Source organism: Rhyacophila brunnea, unplaced genomic scaffold (assembly GCF_057557595.1).
Source record: "Rhyacophila brunnea isolate RB1 unplaced genomic scaffold, BYU_Rbru_1.0 scaffold_21, whole genome shotgun sequence".
NCBI classification, from domain to species: domain Eukaryota; kingdom Metazoa; phylum Arthropoda; class Insecta; order Trichoptera; family Rhyacophilidae; genus Rhyacophila; species Rhyacophila brunnea.
In genome coordinates, this window is record NW_028232871.1 from 14,927,419 (window position 1) to 14,950,310 (window position 22,892).

General features: G+C 34.9%; 1 protein-coding gene across 2 annotated transcripts in view; it reads right to left on the minus strand.

Moving 5' to 3' along the window:
• LOC147070767 (acid phosphatase type 7) overlaps positions 1-22,892 on the minus strand; it is a 36,827-nt gene that overhangs the window by 9,428 nt on the left and 4,507 nt on the right. Inside the window, exons 3-9 of one of the 2 annotated variants that reach the window (XM_085949189.1) lie at positions 13,689-13,810; positions 12,706-12,890; positions 10,554-10,754; positions 6,547-6,671; positions 2,016-2,151; positions 915-976; positions 728-819 (exon numbers count right to left, since the gene is read on the minus strand). In XM_085949189.1, the coding sequence (XP_085805315.1) occupies positions 728-819; positions 915-976; positions 2,016-2,151; positions 6,547-6,671; positions 10,554-10,754; positions 12,706-12,890; positions 13,689-13,810 (923 nt within the window). Of the gene's footprint in view, positions 1-727; positions 820-914; positions 977-2,015; positions 2,152-6,546; positions 6,672-9,021; positions 9,147-10,553; positions 10,755-12,705; positions 12,891-13,688; positions 13,811-22,892 lie in introns of both variants that reach the window. The other variant, XM_085949188.1, reaches the window with a different exon arrangement.

Consider the following 22,892-nt stretch of genomic DNA (forward strand, 5'->3'; position numbering starts at 1 on the left):
AATCAGATATTGGATTTTGCTGAGCCATAACATTCTACTGAGTTTGCTGTTGAGATGTGCGTCCTGTGACCCTCCGTGGGGCTTCTGCTATCCACCAAGCTGATAAGGACTCCCTAGCAAAGATTGAGATTCAACCAGTCTCTCTAGAACTATTTTTGACAATGTAATTTTGTATTAATACTATCGACTGAAGGTACTTGATGGAATTTGTTAGTAAACTCCATTAATTTCCAATACGTTACCATTGTTCCTAGAATGGACAAATTTACACCTCTTGAGTGTAGTATTTTTATTGTTTGTAAGTACTAATGACCTATTATTTACAATTTATTATAATATGCTTATCGAATGTATTATTATTATTAATAAGATCGGGGTCTTATTACTAACACTTCAACTATTCATAATTTGTTCGTTATATTTTTTATTCTGACCCTTGACTTGATAGGTAGGTAATGGAGTTTTTATATACTTTATTGTATTGATTTATTATATAAGTTAAGAATGTTCGTTGTCAGTGTGTGTTTGTCTTTGGTGAGTACACACAGTGCCTGAAGATGCCGAAAGGCGAAACCCGGGTCGCAAAAAACGACTCAAATCGAATAATACATAGCTTAAATCCATTAGAATGTAATTTTGTGTCGGCGGCTGCGGTTTTGATTTTGTGTTGCATTCTCCACCCTGCCGTCATATGAGTGTATGAATGAATTCAAAAAATCTATTTTACCTGTTCAAGGTACATGTGTGTAGCGTTATATGCTTTCATTCTCGTGTATCCATAGTCCTGGCTGTGATAGGCTGACCATTCCGGAGGTGTGACTGTAAAAATAACGCATAAAATATAAGAAATAACAAATAAACCAACGAAATAATTTCATCGAAGAAGGATTATAAACAATTCACTGAATACTTACCGACGAATGGTTCTCGGCCTTCCTTGCAACCGGCGGATCCGGTTATGATGTGGACTGGAGCTCTGAAAATATTCAAAAACTTGTTTAATTTAAGTTAAATAGTGATTGTGATGAAAACCGAGTACCTAATAAAATAAAATAATAAAAAAAGTGTTTATTAAATTATTAGGAAGTGCAAGTACACTATAACAAAAAAAGAGTGATCCCGACACCAGTTACTAATTAAGGTAATTACAGTCGAACTTGGTTAGTACGAGGAAGATGGGACCGACTGAATTTGCTCGTTGTAAGCGTTTCTTGTTATATCAGAGAACAGGTATTTTTAAATGAGCGGTCACATAAAACAAAAATACACAATTAGAATTTTTCCCGAAACAAGCATGACATTCATAAACTACAAAAGAAGTTGTTTATTGTAATGAACGCTGGTAAGTACGTACTGACTTCACAAATCTTGGATTTTTTACATGCAATTTCAACCATATGCGTGGAAACTTTTTCAATATTGTCAGCGAAAACACCAATTAGGTAGGTACTTAGACACATAACCGTAATCCGATCCCGGCGGCATCCTGTCCGGTCGGATTTTATTGCTTAGGGTCGAAAAGTTTTTCGATCGACACATTAAGTTTTAAGAAAAATTTTGACAATTTTTAGCTCGGTATATCCGATAAGTAACTGGTTATAAAAATGAATAAATGTATGGAAAAGATCATAAACCAAAATGTCAACGAATGTTTCCTTGTTACATCCGAGATCTCGCTATATCCGTGATCGTAATAACCGAGTTCGACTGTAATATGATTTAAAATACAAAAGCTGATTGTCAATAAGTAACGCAATTTAGAAAGCGCTTCAGAGTATTTGTCGCAATTAGATAAGACACGTATAGCATAGTGGTCAGTGCACATGGGTTCGAATCCCGAGGGGCGCAGGTTAGAATCCTGCTGGATGTCATATTTTTTTCAAAAGGATTTTTTCTAGTGGTTATATATTTTCTAAGAAGTGTTTTCAGTTTATATATATTCAATAAAATAAAAATTATCTTATTCTTCGAGACACTGTTCAGGTTCGTGTAAGATTAATTATTGTTACACTCACTGCGGGTTGACGTAAGGCTCTTCATAGGATCCGTTATAAACGGTGTAGTCGTAGATCGGCCAAAGACGCTCGTACGAATGCTCGTGCGCCCAGATTTCCAAATCAACACCATACTTGTAGAATAGCTCTTCCAGACCTTCACAAAATACGGAGACAATTGAAATGGCAAGTATTTTCAGAGTAAAATAGATTTTTGTGCGAGCGAAAATTAACAACGTTTCAATCAGTAACTGCTACCCACTTTCCACCCCCTCTACTCAATTATAACATGGAATTTTATCAACTATCCCTTTCCCACATTACACAGACAATGCTCAATGACAGGACATCAAAGATCTTAACCAGTTGGATACCCTAGCACAGTGGTGGCGAACCTATGGCACGCATGCCATTGTTTTTTAGAATTATTAATAACCATGTCCTTGCTTTTTCGTACAAGGTGGTTGTTAGTAATTTTGGACAATCACAAACACCCAGGCTTTGAGAAAAATACATAAGTATTGTGTCCTCACCGGGAATCGAACCCAGAACTCTCGGGCGGAAGGCCAGCGCCTTACACACTGCACCACGAGAGCCGCCGCATGCCATTAGTTGCACGCGAATGTTTTATTTTTAAGAGAAAAATACCTATAATAATAATAAATGACAGATAGCATTGTATAAAAAATAGCAGGCAAATACTCTTCAAGAATACGCATTAATTTTAATATATGTATATTATTGCATAGGTCGGTTATGCGTCTCATATAATATTATCGCACTAACCTCATCAGGCGGCGGGAAAAACCGCACCGCAAAGCTCTGATTTTGATCAATTTACAATGCTTGAGACCACTGTAGCGAGAGAATGCTTCATATAATCGGAGCAGTTTTGGTATCAATTTACGTGCAAGGAACCAAACTAAGTAAAAGTAATACAATTACAAACAATTTCATTTCTACCCACAAAAATGGCTGTACCAAATATGAAACAAAAACTTGATGGAGCTTGTAGTAGTAATTCTGGCAGACAGTTTTAAAATTGGTTGACCGATTGTATGATGTAATTGAAAAAAGTGATAAAGCTATTATGTGTGCTATGTTCTGTGAGTGATATCTAAGATGTCATAATTTTTTAATAGAATTCTTAAAAACCATTTTTTTCTCCGTGAAAACTTCTGGGCACGTCAAACAGTCGAAAAATAATATTTGGAAAATTTTGGCACGCGTACGTAAAAAGGTTCGACAACCCTGCCCTAGCGGAAGTGACCTAGATGAGTCCAAGTGACTGTGCGGAGGGGGACTGGAGAGGAATGACAAGGAATAGGAGTCAGTGGAAGAAGCAAAATCCCACCCTGGGATGTAGCACCATAAAAAAAGAACAAATCACGGTCATAAATATGTACCCAATAAACATCCAACATGTATATCTATTTAGTTTGCCACATAGGGTAAAAATCGGTAAGTAAAATAATTTTTCAAGTGACCTGAATGAGCCAGTCAACGGCATTATAGAAATCTGTAAACATCAATAATTCACTTGTAACAATATAATATGATGATGTCATCGTCATGACCAATGTTCCCTGTAAGGTGTGCACGTGTGTGCACCTGTGTGCATGTGTGTACACCTACCAAAATGTGTCCGTACACATATTTTCATCCCCCGCACAGTCCTCACACAAAAATCTTGTAAAAGAAAGTTTCCTTTCCCAGATTTTAGTTTTGCTCAAATGCACAATTCTTCGAAAAAAAATATTTGTTGCATCACCCCACTCGTTGGGGTGAAAAGATATACATTTAGTGTTCATATTGTACAAAAACAACCCATCATACAAATATATAGATTTAATATATATTTAAAAAAAACGTTCTGCAAGTTTAGTATTTCATATATTTTATCAACAAATACTATTTTTTCTTTATTTCTTATTTTTTTATGTACTTCATAAATTATCGTTGTTAGTGTTATTATTAAAGTACTCTCCCAGTAATCCGCCACCCCAAAAACCAGACAAGTGTCCAATTAGTGAAAGCGGCGGATTATAGTGTATGCATACAAAATATGGTAAAAATTAAAACAGGTGGTTCGTAAATATTTTTTTTGAAAAATTTGTAATAGCAAATTACGGTTTTATTTATAATCAAAATCAAGTATTTACTAAATTATACATATTTATTAACTACCTGAATATTAAACAGTAAATCACTTGACACAACCAGTTGTTCAGTGAGGCAGATATTCTTGAATGGCTTAGGATTTCTGGCTTTCCCTATGACCAAAAGCTTCAATTTGTGTGTCCCGGCTGCATTGGAGCACGGCATAATAATTGTGATGCGGTCCTTGGGCACTTTCCTCCCTGCTACATTACTTTTTTCGCGATGAACGTACGTTTTACAAAGGAGTAGTTTCCAAAATAAACCCGTCTCATCTGCGTTGTATACTTGTATGCTGCGGACTACTGAATTTGACAATTGGATACCGGTAAATTATAGAGCTTGATTTTGTGCTTTCAATTATTAAAAATAACGGCGGATTGTAGTAGTTGTCGGTAAAAATATAAGTTTTAATAAAAATTGTATGTGTGTGCTTGTCTAGGGGGGGGGTGTAAATTTACCGCACCGGGTGACGAGTGACACTGCTCAGATGCGTTGATGATCCGCACACACAATAGAAAAATAATTAGAGGGAACGTTGGTCATGACTGCGACTACATTGTTCAGATTACTGCAATTAAATCGCATTAAGGTGATACATCAGTGAAACGGCAAATAATTTTCAACTATAGGCGCGACGAAATTTTGGACTCTTTGGAGTTGGAAACACGTCAATTTGTTTCGTGATGGCGACGGGCGTATTAATTTTTAAATCGTGTAAAGATGACTAAAAACGGTACCCATTTACTTTAAAAAGAAAACATGTCAATGAATATATTATTATTGTAACTGATAGAACAATAAACAGAACATTAAATGGACACATGTTGGATTTATATGACAAATTATATTGGATTTGACAATCCGCGCATCGCCTAGACACAATCTTTTTAGAGCGTGCATCAACTGAGGTTGATGCATCAACTGATAACCTTAAGGCTTATATACATATCATAATAAAGCTTTCAACAATCACAATTTATATCTATGGAATGTTTTCAATTATACAATACATTATTGCGGGGAATAATCAAAGCAAAAAAATATATTGATAGGGAAGAAAGAAAACACATATTATGTGAAAGTAAACATTCATACCTTTTTTATTATGTAGGTATATTTAATATTATATCATATTTAATATATAGGACAAATTTCTGACTAGCGCAAGAAGAGAATACATAATATTATACAAAAGGACAACACTGAATGCAGGAACAAATCATGCCATTCTTTAAAACTAGATGGAGTAAGAGGGGTAAGAACCAAAGCTAAAAGTAAATCGGTTACTTGCACAGGTAGAAACACACATTGAAAAAATAAAATACATTTTTTGCCAGCTGTGGCTTCAAAGATAGGTTCTCTACCAACTAGGCCACCGTTGGTATACAATTAAGACATAAAGTGCGTTACATATCGAGGGCTTAGTGTCAAACAACACTATCTACAAAAGTGCAACTTTACAGGAGAGCCAAAAATCGTTATTTTAGATTCTTGTTACTCAACAAGGGAAATGTTTATTTAAAACCTAATGTTAATATTTTATAATTTATTGTGTATTGTACATTTATCTTGCTTATGATGATGTTAAAATTTATAGGGATAGTTTTTAAAAAATATGAAAACAAGGGTTACTTATGTAGTTAGCGTTAAACTTTACTGACGATTTAATAAGAAATTAGAAAAAATTGACATAACGTTGTTTGACTATCATGTAGCCGTAAATGTAAAATAACGTTATCTTAAAAAAAAAAAAAACACTTTTTTGTAGATAACGTTGTCTGACTTTAAGCACTCGATATTTTAGCTACAATTTTTATATTTTTATGAATAGATGACATTATGGTCCCCACATCACGTAGTGGGCCCTCAGGCTAGGATCTTTGGTGGGCCCCCTACCTATCGCTAAGATTAAAAGCAGTGACGCACTACGTTAATGTTTTTAAAATTCTGTTTTAGGTCAATTAAAGGGTAATTATACAGAGTATTATTAGCGATTTTTAAGACATCTACTTTAATTATGGAGTTGTCGAGTATCAACACACAATAATCAAAAATTACATTATATAATTTAAAATGTTAATTGTCATTAAGTATAATAGCGCTGCAGGCGACTATTCTACTGTTAAAGCTAATCTCTAAACTTATCCGGTCAACCCGCCAAGCCGGGCCCCACCAAAGCCCGGGCCCCCAGGCTAGAGCCCTATCAGCCCACCCTTTGTGGGGGCCATGGATGACATTGCAAAGGATCGATTTAGTGAATTTTAGCCGGGACAGAACAACATAATAGCAATTTCTAATGATGCACAATCTGTTAATTCTACATGTGCACTGTTAAACGTTCTACAAAGCAGTGAAGCGTGTGATTTAGTGTGTGTTAGTAGCGGGAGCTTACCAAAGATATGCAAAAATGGCAACCCGACGCGTGTTATCGTCTCGTGATGCGTGCAATCGTCCGGATTCAGATTGCTGCAATACATCGGACGGTGACCATAGACAACGATCCACGGGCGGAGCTTCCTGAAATTGAGAGCAAACGGGCTCTCTTTTAGACACTGCCACAGTGGTATCTAGTCTAATTCAAATCGCAGATCACTCAAGAAAAAAATCAAAACTGAAAAAAACACCGTAACTGTAAAACTCATCGACACCTTCCTCTAGAAGGAATAAAACAATCTGAAGTGAGCGCAAAGCGTATGTGTATTTTATTTGTTATTTCAATTGTCATCAGTAAACGCGGACAATATTATGGGATATGTTAACCCGTACAGTCAAATGGCAGTGACTCAAACTCTAATACAGTCGAACTTGGTTATTACGAGGAAGATGGGACCGATTGAATTTGCTCATTATAAGCATTACTCGTTATATCGTTATATAACATTTTTCACGCCACGTTCTATTTAAGCATAGAACATAAAACATCTGAAAACCATCGTAAAAATCCCCGAAACAAGCATAGCATTCATAAACTACAAAGCTTGGATTTTTTACATGCAATTTCAACCATATGCGTGGATACTTTTTCAATGTTGCCGGTGAAAACACCAATTAGGTACTTAAGACACTTAACTAGTGTCATAAAAGTTATTCGATCCCGGCGGCATCGGTCTAGTAAACTACTCTTTTGTTTTTAAACGGACACATTAATAGTTTTGCTCGGTATATCCGAGAAGTAGCTCGTTATAAAATTGAATAAATGTATGGAGAAAATCATAAACTAAAATGTCAACGAATGTTTCCTCATTACATCCAAGATAACGCTATTTCCGTGATCGTAATAACCAAGTTCGACTGTAATTCATCATAACAGTTTCATAACAAACGCCTCATTATGTTGGAAAACTAAAAACTGAATCTGAACAAACCAAATCTGAAAAATCGACATATTCATGAGAAACCTAAATTTATAAACTGCATCGACATTACATCGTCGATTTTCGGCGATGAAAAGTAAAAAAACAAAGGTGTTTTATATAAAATAGTAACCATCCGGAGTGATCGGCGCCTTAGAGAGGATGATTCTGCAGCGGTAATACAGATTTGTAAGTGAAGGTGTGCCAAAGTTGGAAACTCTCCACCATCCACGCCATCACATACCGGAGACACGGGTACCGAACATGGTCCTAGTTGGGAACCAAAGAATAAGGAAGTACAGATGATTGTGTCAGTTAGAGGAAAGCGATATAGGAAGCCAAGGCTCGAATCGAGCTGTAGCACCATCGGAAGACAATAAAGAAGTACAGTATCACGGGTATTAATTAGTTATTATGTATGAGATGTGATAAATGTGAGGAAAAAACCAGAAAATACTCAAATTAATAAGCCTACATTTTGATACTTACTACGGTGTTAATGTACTATAAAATGACATCAAATCGGAGCAATAAATAACACTCTGCCAATAACTATAGCTGTGAATACAGTAATGATAAGATTAATAAGCATTACGGCACTAAGACAAGAAAAACTATACAATTGTCTATGAGAGAGCATAATAATGAAGTATCCGTTGACTCGAGTCCAAGTAACATTTTTAAACAGACGTAACCCGCCCTCTTTATTATTGAGGTACATATATCAGTCGCGCAGGATTGCGGTAGGCTGTTAACACCCTCCATAAATAGTGCACACTAAACTTTGTCAGTCACACACGTATTTGTTTTCATTGAAATAAAACTACAATTTACATTTGATTTAAAATTCAATTAAACCCTGCGAAAACCAAGCCATAATAGATAAGAGTCAAAAAATACTCGTCTATCTATAAAATATCTAAAATTATGCAATTAAAGAGCATACATAACTTTGGATATTTTATAGATAGAATAATATTTTTTTATCTATTATAGTTTGGTTTAGGCAGGGCTTAATGAAATTTAAAAAAATTAACCAACAATATGTGTAATATGTATTCTTAATCGAATGAAAAAGTGTGTATAATTTTGTCATATCGCCCAAAATATACCAAAACTATTATGGTTTGGTTTCGGCAGGGTTTAATTTATTTTTAAATAATAACCAGTACCATCTGTAAATTGAAATCATAGTTCAATAAAAACAAATACGTATGACTGACAAAGTTTATTGTGGACTATTTATGTCGGATCTTAACAGCCTACCTCCACCCTTTGCCACTGCTTTCTAAATATGTAAGCACTGTCAAGAGCGGATAACGGATACTAATAAAATGCTCTCCCTATGTGCCGTAACTGTTTCTCTGACAATAAAACACAAGCTGTAATGATAAAATCGCATTCCGACGCTGCATCTGTCATGCTGTAGACGCCCAGCGTTGCACCTCATTCGTCCGGGTTTTAGTAGTGGTTATTCTGACACCCGGCGAGTTGCTGAGGGGAGGGTGACTCACCAAAGGCGTGCGTGAAGGGCAGGCCGACGCGCGTCACCGACTCGTACTGCGTGCAGTCATCTTTGTTTAGCGAGCTACAGTACATGGGGCGGTGACCGTACACTACGATCCATGGACGTCGCTTTCTGGAATTATCGGCCGGACGTATTCAAATTCGGGGTCTGCTCTCCTTAGTTATTAGTCGGTACTCAGCCACGGTTAAAAAAAGTCTCGTTTACACGAGGTAAATAGCATAATAGAACAAATCGACTGTATAATTTATTGAATTTCAATTTTTAAAAAATGGAAGATATAAATAAATAAGTGTGATGTTTAGAATTTGTAAAGTTGCATGCGCCAATAGAAGTTGTATAAATATTGTGTTTTAAAACTGTATGTTACCAATTCAAAATATCCTCTGGGGGAAACCAGCCTCGGCTGTATTATAATAATTTTAGTATAAACACCCATGTCCGGAAACTTGTATGTATGCAGTTCACCGTATCACACTTCACCGTGAGAGTATCGGAAATATATGGCCGTATATTAAAGACCGTCCAACCTCTTTGGGTCATATAGTACTGACATAAAATACGGTTCTTGTCGGTTTACACTTTACAGGAAGCCAGGAGCAAACAAATTTTGAAAATAGCCGATATACTGGATTATTTGTTAGGTTAGGTTAGGTTTTCATTCTTGAATTCATGAATTTTGCCAAAATCAGCTATGAAAATTGAATTAATGTTCATATTGAGCCTAATAAAATTGGAGACCGTATAGTACACAGTCATCTTTTTCCAATAAGAAAGTTCACTGCGAACTGTGCCACGGTGAAATGTTTTACGTACAATTTATATGTAACGGACAAAACCGCCCGGTCATTGCCGCCAAACCAAATCCGCCCGTACCAATACTCGTCAATACCGCCCAGACAAATTCGCCTAGACAAAACCGCCCGCAAAAAATACAGGAATATATAAAACAAGTGCTTTTTTGGTTTTTCGTATTGCGTATCGATAGAAATTTTTATACTCACGATAATCAGTGTAACTTGAGATTTAATCTGTTGCAGCTGTTAATAGAGTAATAACTTCAATCAAATCATCAGCTTTTAACACTTAGTACTAAAAACAAAGAAAATGCCAATAATATGTGTGATGCAGCTGCACAGCCTACACCTGAGTTCCCTAATGGCATACCTGGAATTTCTACTATTTTTTTATATATCTTTATTAGTATGTTTTTTTTATTTGTGTATCTAAAAATGTAAGAATAAAAATTGTCTCATTTCTAAATTGTTTTGGCGGCAAAGTCTGGGCGGCAATGTCCGGACGGTTTTGGTTCGGGCAGTTTTGTCCGGACCCCTCATACTGCTCCACGTTTGATTCCCAGTGTATTTCACAATAGAATTACTGTTTGGCCTCGTGGCCTGATGTAGTGTTAAAAATATTTAAAAAAAAATCAACAAACAGAACTCATTATGACAAATATGCACTACATAACAAAATAAAAACATAAATATAATTTTAAAACTTATTGACAGTTTGCCGTACCTGTTCTCAAACTTATTGGCCTCTTGGAGGTCTTGTTCGAGCCAATCGTACTGCAGGATCAGCTGTTTGAGGCCGTAGTTGAGGAAGTAGTAGAACTCCGTGGAGAGTGAGATGAAGTGAACGGGGCCCAAGTCGAAGCTGTACATCATACCTTCGGTGCCTCCGGGCATCGAAAATCTATTACGATAGTTGCTGAAGTTGCTGAAAGAACGTTTATTGAATGAATCGTATTGAAGATTGTCTGATTATATATGTACGTGTATGAGCCTGACGAGGCAGCAAATTAATAGTATAGTCCAGGGTTGGCGAACCTTTTTACGTACGCGTGCCGAAATTTCCCAAACATTATTTTTTTACCGTCTGACGTGCCGACCGGTTTTTCATGGGTGTTTTTCAAATATGAAAAAATGGTTTTTAAGAAATCTATTAAAAAAGTTTAAAAATTACAATTGAGTTCATGAGATTCTATTTTTCATTGTGTTTCTAGCCGAAGGTATATCTTTTATTCTTTGAATAAATTTTTCCTTGTTTTCAAAATTTTCAAAAAGATCGTGGTACCTACCATTTTAACCGTGCTTCTTTCATAAAATATATTCTCCTTCACTGAACGGTTTTCCATTTTTAGCGATTATGTTTGAGGCAAAATAAAAAGTAGCTATTATATTTGAATGACTGTCGATAAATTTATTTATTCATGGAACCGTTGAAATCTGACATTTATATTTATATTCATTGGCTCTACAATTTAGTACAGATCTTGCCCACCCAATATAAAGGTTATTCTAACAAACTATTTGATGAATAGTGGTTGATAGTCATAATATATTCAACCTCATTGGCTCCTTGATGCATCGAGAAATTGAACAAAACAAGCATCCACAAATTTAGAGATGGTCATACTATCTGTTTCTACGCAGCTGTCACAAATCATGTGATATATCAGATGCCTGATTGTTAAGGCCATGCATTAGTTGAGGCACGGTCTAAAAAGATCGTTGCTAGGCGATGTGCGGATTGCGGGTCGCGGGTGCAAAAGACGCCTGTCAAACGAAATATTATTTCTCATATAAATCCAACATACGTCCATTTTATGTTCTGTTTATTATTCTATTAGTAACAATAATAATATATTCATTGACATGTTTTCTTTTTAAAGTAAATGGGTAACGTTTTTAGTCATCTTTACACGATTTTAGAATTAATTGGCCCGTCGCCATCACGCAGCAAAGTGATGTATGTCTGACTCGACGTTCTCTCAATGAATGCGAAGCGAGTACAAAATTTCGTCGCGCGTACAGTTGAAAATTATTTGGCGTTTCACTGATGCGTCACCTTAAGAAAAGAATTATTATAGTTACATCTAATTATATAATGTGTGACATGTCACATAAAATAGATATTAACTTGATGTTATCTACGATAGATTGTGCAATCTGTAATGTACATAGTGCAAAATATTGAGAACGCAAACATGACCTGATTTTCCTCGAGAGGCAAAAACTGTTATTACAAAACCTCACAGTATAGGATGTACTCTCTTTCCTTCTGCCAATGTCACAAAGGTCATCTGCCATAAATGTGACATTAATATTTTTGCGATAGGCGTCCATGAGTTTATGTGACATGTCATATGTTTACAAAATCATACGTATTATGTAGCTCAGTGGCAAAAACTTCATATTGGACAGACAGGCGTGGACAGAAAGAGAGATTTCAAATTTAGACCCCCAAGAGACTAGTAAACGGTCGAATGAAATATCACTTCCCGCAGTGATATAAAAAAAGATGGATGCTTTTAATATTACCATGTGTCTTGCTTAAAAGACAGAACACAGCAGCACACAGACTAAAAAATTACGATTAGTTTTTCAATTTGTATTTGACAAAGACCCAATGGCTTACGCGAGTGGCTAACAATCTTTCCTCGTTAAAAAAATTATCTGTGTATAAGAAGCTTCTAAACCTATATTATTTCTCCAAAATTCTACGCTAATTATTTACATACAAAGATTATTACGATTACAGACCAATAATTTCATATCAATAAAAGATGTTGCTAGTTTTTTAGGTTGCAATTTCATTGATTTTGCACTATTCATGATTTGGCAAAATATGATTTTTAAATAATTCAAATCAGTCGATGTACACTTACTAGGCTTCTTCGTGGTTACCAGGGCAGACCATGTACGGAAGATAGCCTGCCAATGGCTCCAGCTGCCTCATGAAGGCGTCTCCGATTTCTCCATTCTCCGAATTCATATCGTAGGCAAAGTCACCGACGTGAATCACAGCATCGTACATACCCCGTTGAGTTTCTTGTTGCAATCGGACCAAAGCCTGAAATTCACAAGATGACAAAATTTTATTACAACCACCAATGTGAACAAAAGAGTTTAGCCTATATCTTTGTGTAGGTATTACAACACTTTATGGCTATTGTATGGAGTTGGGCTACGGCTACGTAGGGAGATTGACAGATCTTTGATGAGTTATTATATTATTATAATGTAGGTTACTGTGAGGCGCAATTTTTTGAGATTATTCAATCAACATGATACACAGCATTGACTCCGGCAGTCACAGGATAGCCATTGTTGACAGGCATTTTTAACATAAAAAATAATGAACCAAACAAAACATGTTAAACTACTAATCAACATAGTGGTTATATATAGCAGAATGCCGATCACATCCTCTGGGAGTGTCCCTATATGTCGGTTGAAAGTCAGTCCGCAAGTCAGTCCGACATTCAATTGGACCGGTCGGCCATTGCAACTTGGTTTGCGTCATTTTATGATGAGCGAGAATGTTTTTTCTCATCGAGAATTGACTGTAATACATTATATCGAAGTAAAAATCACGCACACTCTAGTAGTGCATGCCAACCAAGGTCTTGGGAACACCTTCGGCAAAACTTTGAGCGCTTCACTAGTTCGTTATGCCACGCTATACGCCTGCATAACGGGTGGTGGAGGGAAAATCAAGTGGTTGTATATTTCTCAAAAGTGTTTTCAAATTATATATGTTCAACAAAAGAATGTAACATTCTTAAAGCTTGTGAATTATTCGTTGAATAAAAAATAGTTTTTTATGTATTATAAAATATTTTAAGAAGGTAAATAATAATATGTTCACCTGTGCATTCTCATTGCCCATGTCCCCGAAGATGGCAAGCCTTGGACTCCAATTCTCATCCGTGGGCACCGTGTCGAACCAGAACTCTGGAGACCAGCCCATACTACTGCCGCAGTGATAAACTGTTGACAACATAATCAATTTACATATCATTAGCAACAGTTCCATAGTTAATTTTATAAGTACTTAGTTAAATAGTACTGAAGTATGTGAAAACAGACGCATCTGTGTACATCATAGTCTCCATGGATTTTGTGATGCGTGATTGATTGATTCTCGTGTGCGGAAACTTGTATGTATGCAGTTCGCCATATCACACTTCACCATGAAATGTTTTTTCGGAAATATATGGCCGTATATTAAAGACCGTCCAACCTTTTGGGTCGTATAGTACTGACATAAAATTCATGTCTAAATAAAACACGGTTCTTGTCGGTTTACACTTTACTTACAGAAAACCAGCAGCAAACAAATTTTGAAAATAGCCGATATGAATTTTGCCAAAATCACCTATGAAAATTAAATTAAAGTTCATATTGAATCTATTAAAATTGGAGCACAAGGATTAAGAAAGCATACGGCGAACTGTGCCGCAGTGAAATGTTTTACGTACAATTTACATGTTACCGATAGCCGTATGTTTCAGGTACCAAATTGGAAAACGGCCACCGTGTGGATAGGGACAAATAAAGAGAGTTGTTGGAAGAAGACAGAATACATCCCGAATTAATGCACTTATATAACAGTCTAATACGTTGTATAAGTAGCTAATAATCAGTTCTCATAAAAAATAACAAAGCTATACGCCCTACTATTACCAAAATATGGATCTGCGCATCTATTCTATACACAAGGCTGCTATCGTCAGCTATCGAGGGTAGTTTATCATATTGATGTATTGAGGTATTATAATTGTTACAATAAGTGCTATGTTTTAACAGCAGCTCTCTTGGCTGTTTTAACTTTAGAGTGTTATGCGTCAATTACATTGAGCTACTTTACGAGCTGTTTGTTGGCGAATTTAAAAGCGGGCTACTGCGATTGTGATGATGACACACAGAACTTTCCATTCGCTGAGAAGCCAACAAGCTAGCGACTATTTTGACAGAACGTAGTTCGTTTTTACCGGGAGGTCGCTACTACACTCTACTGCGCAGACACAGTAGGCCCACACGCCGGCGTGTAGCGTGTAAAGTTGACCGGCTTTTAACTTTTCCTTGTTCGATGATGACACTGGGCAACTTTACAGGCAGATTGTAATTTCGCCAACAAGCAGCTTGTAAAGTAGCTCAATGTCATTGACGCATTAGACAGTTTCGACAGTTTAGACGGATAACTTATTGTAACAATTATAATACCTAAATAAATAAATATGATAACTACCTTCGATAGCTGCCGATAGTGACCGATAGCAGCCTTGTGTATAGAATAGATGCGCAGGTATAAGTACTAAATTATTTAACTAATGTAATGTGGAAATGCACCATTTATTAATTCCTTGATGTTTTCTCTTGTGCTTTTCACAATTCTCAGATGTCATTTACCTATAAATTCAATATGGAGTGTTTACAAACATCAATTAATATGAATCGTTGATTGTAAAATTGCTTGGCAAATAATAATGTTGTTAAAAAATTAACAGTAATTGTTATCTAAGGTCAGCAGAATGATAAATGCGAAAATTTAAACATGCGTCATCATTATGACACTATAAAGTTAATCAAGAGAAACGCATTTTAATTCTCATGCCGAATACTATGAATATTTCACAGCACAACTTTGCTTTTTGTACAAGGTGGTTGATAGTAATATTGAACAATCACAAACACCCAAGCTTTTAAAAAAAACACATAAATATTGTGTCCTCACTGGATTCGAACCCAGAACTCTCGGATGGAAGGCCAGCGCCTTACGCATTGCACCACGAGATAATATTATTAAAAACACCTAGTTCAATAAAATGCCAGTTACACAACCAACAAATAAATTTGTAGAGCAAGACTAAACTAAAAGATTCAGACAAATATATTTTAAAACCAAAATCAATAAGCTAATGTGTATCTACTGCTAATATTAAATATGGTATTTTCTTAAGTTTATTTGACTGTTTTGGGCAATGTTGTGTTAAAAAGGCAAAGTTGCAGCATTTTACGGTACTAGGAACTTTAAAGGAGGAGTTGGGATATTATCAGATCATATTATGCCATAGGTCTCCGATTCATCAGCGATACTGATGCCATTTGTATGCCCCCCCTTGCATCGCAGCGTAGTGTGTTGAACTGAGCGGCGGACGCGTCGCTGAGTGACAACTTGTCAACCGTGCGCGGGCGCCCATATAAAATTACAAACACGGTGACAGTTTCGTTACTCAAAAGCCGCCGGCTGGAGGAACTAAAAAGTCACCCCAATGACACATCGCTTCGTGCATGCACCTCCATATACTGTAATGTATTTTGACACAGTGACGAAACTGTCACCATGACAAAAGTCACCCGTAAGTGTAATATTATTAAAATTTGACTGAAAAACTCTATCCTTGCACTCGATAAAGAAAGCATTCGATGAAATTAAGATTTAAGAAATCATATTACATTGTGCATTCGTTTGTTGTACGTTTTGGTCGCCAGTAGATTACAGATCATGCTGTGAATGGTAGTCTAAAATCCAAAAGGTAAATTTATCAATTATTGTCCATCTCAACAGATATTATCTTGAGTCGCAAAAGTGTTTATAAGATGTAGACCAGATTGGGTGCCGTTTTCAATCGAGATAATTAACTATTTACATAGTTCACAAATAAATACACAGATAAATTGTAATTGGATTTATTTCATTTGTTTACGAAGATAAAAATACAAAGCATTCCAATGAAGCCATAGATAATTTGTTTCTTTACACAATTAGTAACCATAATCGTATTTTTAATTCCAGTACAATTGATGGAATAGTAAAGTTTATTATATATTTAGATATATTCTATCTCCACACTATAGCTCTGTTTCCCAAATTTGACATAGCAACTCCAGTATTTATTTATTTTGCAAACCGCTATGTGGGTCTATAGAGAAAATTGATTTTATTTTACATAATATGTGTTCATTCCAATGATGAGAAGATTCAACATAAAATTCTTTTTTTCTTTCGACCATGTCCGATCCTAATAAGATCATATAGGCCTCCACAGAGTGGAGGTTTGTATTAACAGATTTTGTTTTTACAAAAAATGGATGTCAGCCACTTGCTCAACCTATTAAGTCCATACTCTGACTCATACACAAATTGAAAAATAATATGTATACTTGCCAGACCCAAGATTCGAACCTGGGACCCACGATACTATAGGCCGACGCTTAAACCGCGCGGTAGTGCACACTAAACTTTGACAGTCATTTGATTTCATTGAATTAACAATACAATCTGTAAATGATGATGGTTAGTTTTTAAAATTCAATTAAACCTTGCCTAAACTAAACCATAATAGTTTAGGTATGTTATGGGCGATCTGACAAAAGTTATGTGCACGTTTTCAGTCATACATATTTGTTTTTGTTGAAATAAAAATACATATAACCAACAAATATAAAAAGACAGGAAGGAACATACTGATTTATTGCAGTATAAAAACGGGCAACCAAATTCGCCATCTTGAAAGCGACGATTTCGTGTAAACAAATATCACGTGGTCTGTATGTGTGCGGTAAACTTTGTATGTAATTTTGTGTATCACGCAATGTCGGCCATATTTGCCAGCCTTTCTGATTGCCGTGATTTGTACATTATGCTCATTCCTCTTTTTTTTTATTCGTAGCATATAACAGATGGTATTAGTTAGATTTTAAAAATTGATTATGGCACCATTCTATAATCGATAAAAAATATTCTTCTATCTATAAAATATCTAAAATTATATATCGTTTAATGGCATAGTTTTAGATATTTTATAGATAAATGAATATTTTTTGACTATTCAACAACTATCTCTTGGATTGGGCAGGGTTTAATTGAATTAAACTAACAAATTCTATGTACACATTGTAGTCTTAGTTCAAAGAAAACAAATATGTACATTTGACTGACAAAGGTTAGTGTGCACTATTCTGTCCAGCTAAGTCAAAAGACAGTGTTGAGAACTGAGAACCCAAGTTTTATACACTTTCTATATAGAGATTATGTGAAAATAATCCAATAATTTTACATAAGATAAGAGAAAATGTAGTTTAAAACTTGGGTTCTCATTACACTAAAACCTTTTACTTAGCAGGGCAGTATTTATGTTGAATCTCAACAATCTAATGCCACCCTTCATTACTGATTGATTCACTTGAATCATTGTTTTAAGGTCCAAGGTGCTGTGAAGGTCGAAAATAAAGAATTTGGGGTATCTTTGCAATCTGACAGCAGTCTTGTGTATAGAATAGATGCGAAGGAATGGATATTTGTCTTACTTTCTCTCATCTCTCCATAACGGTTGAACGAATGACTGACTGACGACCTTTAAATCCTTGATCAGCTGTGATATTTGATAATATTAATGATATCACAGAAAAAAATATGTTTTCATATCATTTTGATTACACTACAAAAGCAGATGAAGAGTTGTTTACATAACGTTATCGATTGATAGAAGTGAATGTTATATTTTTATGATTTCACTAAATAAACAGCAAAATATTGTTTGGTTTTATTACACAGATAAATTTAGTGAGAAAATAAAAAGTTTGACTTCAATACATTGTATATCTAAAATAAATTAAGTAAATTTGTTCTGCGTAGTTAGAACCTACTTTTAATTGGCTACCTCGTCAGTCTCATACACATACCATTGGCGAAGGGTAGAGGTAGGCTGTTAAGATCAAACATAAATAGTCAGTGACGTCCCGTGGGGGTAGGCAGATTGATCGTAGCCTGGGGGCGGCAGTTACTCAAAGGGCGGCAAATCGAGGAGGATCATTACGTATATATAGAAAGGTACCTAAACTTAGTAATAACGGAAATATCTTTCCATTAAAAAAATCAGCTCACTGGTTGGAAACAAAATATATAAATTAGGTACTATATAATTTTCAACAGGAATTAATTTTTTTGTCGGGTTCGCATTTTTGTAGTTTACTTCCGCTGTCGACTATTGACTCGCAATATTGTCTATTAAAGCAGAGATGGCATTTATATTAGATTTAGTGTATACCTATATCTTGTTAGTAATGTATCCATACAACACAATTCTTAGATATTGGAGTCATGAAAGGATGATAAAAAGTGGTGTATAAAAAAAATGTGGCGGCATTTTGTCTAGGGACGTCACTGTAAATAGTACACACTAAACTTTGTCAGTCATACTTATTTATTTTGTTTCCATTGAACTAAGAATACAAATTGCAGATGGTGCTGGTTAGCTTTTAAAAATTAATTAAACCCTGCCTAAACTAAACCATAATATTAATACTATCGACTGAAGGTACTTGATGGAATTTGAATTTAAATTCTAATGGATTCAAGATCTGTACTATTTCATTTAAGTCATTTTTTGCGACCCGGGTTTCGCCTTTCGGCATCTTCAGGCGTCGTGTACACTCACCAAAGGTAAACACACACTGACAACGAACACTCTTAACTCTAGCTTATATAATAAATCAATACAATAAAGTAGGTAAAAACTCCATTACCTACCTATCAAGTCAAAGGTCACAAAAAATACAACAAACAAATTATGAATAGTTGAAGTGTCAGTAAAAACCCTATCTTATTAATAACAATACACTCCATAGCATATTATAGATCATCATTCTTTATAAACAATAAAAATACTACAATCAAGAGGTGTAAATCGTCAATTCTAAGAAAAATAATTTATAGAGTTAACTAATGAGATATTAGTCTTTAATAATACTCTTATATGGTACCTACTTTTTTATAACCTTATTTTTAAAAAACTATACATATAAACTCGCCTAATATAATATATATAAACTCACCTAATATAATATATATGTATATACACACCTATACATACCTAAATCCTCATCCATACATTCTCATACTTACATCATAAAAACGACTTAAATGGAATAGTACAGAGCTTGAATCCATTAGAATTTAAACCATAATAGTTTAGGTATGTTATGGGCGATCCGTCAAAAATAGTGCTTATAAGTTTTCGTTGAATTGAGAATACATAATATTACAGATGGTGTTGGTTAGTTTTTTAAAATTCATTAAGCCCTGTCTACACCAAACTATAATCGATAAAAAATATTCTTCTACTATAAAATATCTAAAATTATGTATGGTTTAATGTCATGATTTTAGATATTTTACAGATAAATGAATATTTTCTGACTATTATCCTCTATCGCTTGGATTAGGCAGGGTTTAATTGAATTTTAAAAACTAACAAACACTATCTACACATTGTAGTTTTAGGTCAATGAAAACAAAAATACGTTTGACTGACAAAGTTTAGTGTGCCCTATTTATGTAAGATCTTAACAGCCTATCTCCACCCTATCCCACTAGAGATAGGTATACAATTTTTTAAATGAATAAACACTTTTAATACGGTATTTTAAAACATAAATTGTGATCAATTGATTAGATTTTTTTTGATTAGATGAAAACGTATGATTGTCGCTAACTGTTTTCATACAAAACATTATTTTTCAGATGTAACATGGTTTCGTTCTTACAAAAAATAGATCTTGGACTTAGATTTGATCCATTGTTTTTGCCACATTGGACCTTTTGAAGGGTAAAGGTAATAATACTTAAAAATTGAAATCAAAACAAAAGTAATCATTGATTTAAAGTTTTTGCATTCGCACCCGTATTTTATGATCGCTGGAATGCCCAATGGTTAAATTTCATTGAAAGATAAAATAAGAAATGAAAATGTCCATCAGCGGGTTCTACAATGTGTCCTCGAATGAATCGTTAAAGTATTAAAAGACCCCTTCTAGATGGATGGACGACATCAGAAGAGCAGCCGGTCTGAGTTGGATGAAGATGGCGATTCGAGTCAGTAGTGGGTTTGAACATCGGAAAGATCCACATTGGATTGTAGGTAGAACTGTAGAGGTTTTGTATATAACTCTACAACTGTCATGTTATTGTCTATGGTCATCGATAGACCATAGACAATAAAGCAACGGAAATGCAACAGTTGTCTTTCGGCCTTCCTATAATGTAGTCGACACGCCCCACTGTTCTATGTCTCTCTCCAAATTAATGTAAACCTTTCAACTCAAACTAAAATCAATGTGATAGTTAGTAGATAGATGTAGTAATTTCTTAGCGCCGCGTTTATCCAAAATTTATTACCATAAAATAAAACCATAAAAATACCAACTCCGTGTATTATTCATCACTGCCCGAACATACCATGTCAAGCACACTTCAAGCAACCTTCCGAACAATCGTCATCGATGGAACCAATGATATTAATAAGGATAATCGTATTGGAAAAACTAATAGGTATAGTTTTAAGCTAAAAAATGTTCTATTTTAATTATAAAAACAATTCACAAAATATTGTACTTTGTGCATCCGTTTTTAAGTTAAATACGAATCGAATTATGTGTCACACTATAACATAATGAGTATTTAAAGAGGGTCAAATTACGAATAAATTTGATGTTCATCACATGTATAGATTTAGTCAATCAGCTGAATCAATTTACATCAATTCGACCCCAATTAGAGGCGGTTACTAACAGAAGCCAGCTGTCAACCAATGCAAGCAACAACATTATAGTTTTAACCTGGATATAATGATATAATTAATTTAATCAATGCACACTGACATTGCTTTAATATTTTCATAGATTAAATCTTTATGAATGACAACACTGCCAATAAAACTTGTTTTTTTTATAGCACAGCAGTCATTGGCTGCTTCAAGCAGACTCTAATACACTATCATCACGTCATGTGCTGTGACAGTAAGCAACCGTTACGGGTAAAAAATGTATAATGTCATTATTCTTGGTATTTAAAATGTTATCAGACTGATGCTCCCATCCCGTAGCACATTTTGAACTTTTAAACGAACATTCTCAGTTAGCAAAATCTGCCGAAATCGCCAGAACAACAATGAGGTCACCTCACGCTTACCGCACTATATCGGTAACCGCACGGCTCAATGAACGTTTTTTTATTATTTTCTAGATGCCTACACATTTTCGACTCGACTGTTTTTTGTTTTTAGTGGTTTTCTGTAAAATTTCTATTAAATTATGTTATCTCTATATCATATATTAACTCTAGCGCACAGAAGATAGGATATTTTTAATAATACGGCATGGTAAATCTATTTGCTGTATTTTCGCAAATAAATAAAATTATTACATTATAAAAGCATATATTTTATAATTAATATTGAAAAACTATGACAGAATACAAATAAATACATGGCACCTTTATTGGCTGTTTTAACCATTTTATCAGCTAGCTGTTAATTTTTAATGTTGGCATAACATATTATTATCATATATGTACTTAAAATAAAATTGTTGACACTAAATGTGTTGTTATTATGAAATTCTTACTGCATATGTTAGAAATATTACTATAGAATAATACATTATTATTTAAATCACGTGCACGGTTTAGAGGGGTCCTGTGTTTGAATCTTATTGGACATACAATCTCACCCAAAACTATTCTGGATGAATTTATTTAGGTGACTTCACTGGGAGACCACAGGAGTCTCCCTTAACAGGGAATATTTCAGTCACCGTCGCTTTGCAGACCAGAGTCTTTTTACATAAATTAGTAGTATGTAGGGGCTTGTAAATGAATGCGATAAGGTTCAAAGATACAGCTGATGGACTCAGAAGCAATTCTCACCGATAGTAATCAACTCGAGCAGATCAACAACTATGTCTATCTAGGACAACATGTGTAATATTAAATTACTCACAGAAGCAAAATCGCAGAGTACATTTGACTCAACCAATGTGTGTTACCAGGAGTACGGAGTGTGATAGATGTTGTCAAATTGATGAAAATGGCAATGGCATGGACATACTGTACAAAATATGCAGTCGCTGGATCGACAAACTGAGTTCATCGGAGATACATGGCAGTGAATAAGGAAGAAGAGAGAAATTAAAGAAGCTTGGGGAGACCTTTATCCAGTAGTGATCATCGACCCCGACTGATGATGCATATGAGATTAATTAACAGCAAACACCATTAGTGTTTAAAAGA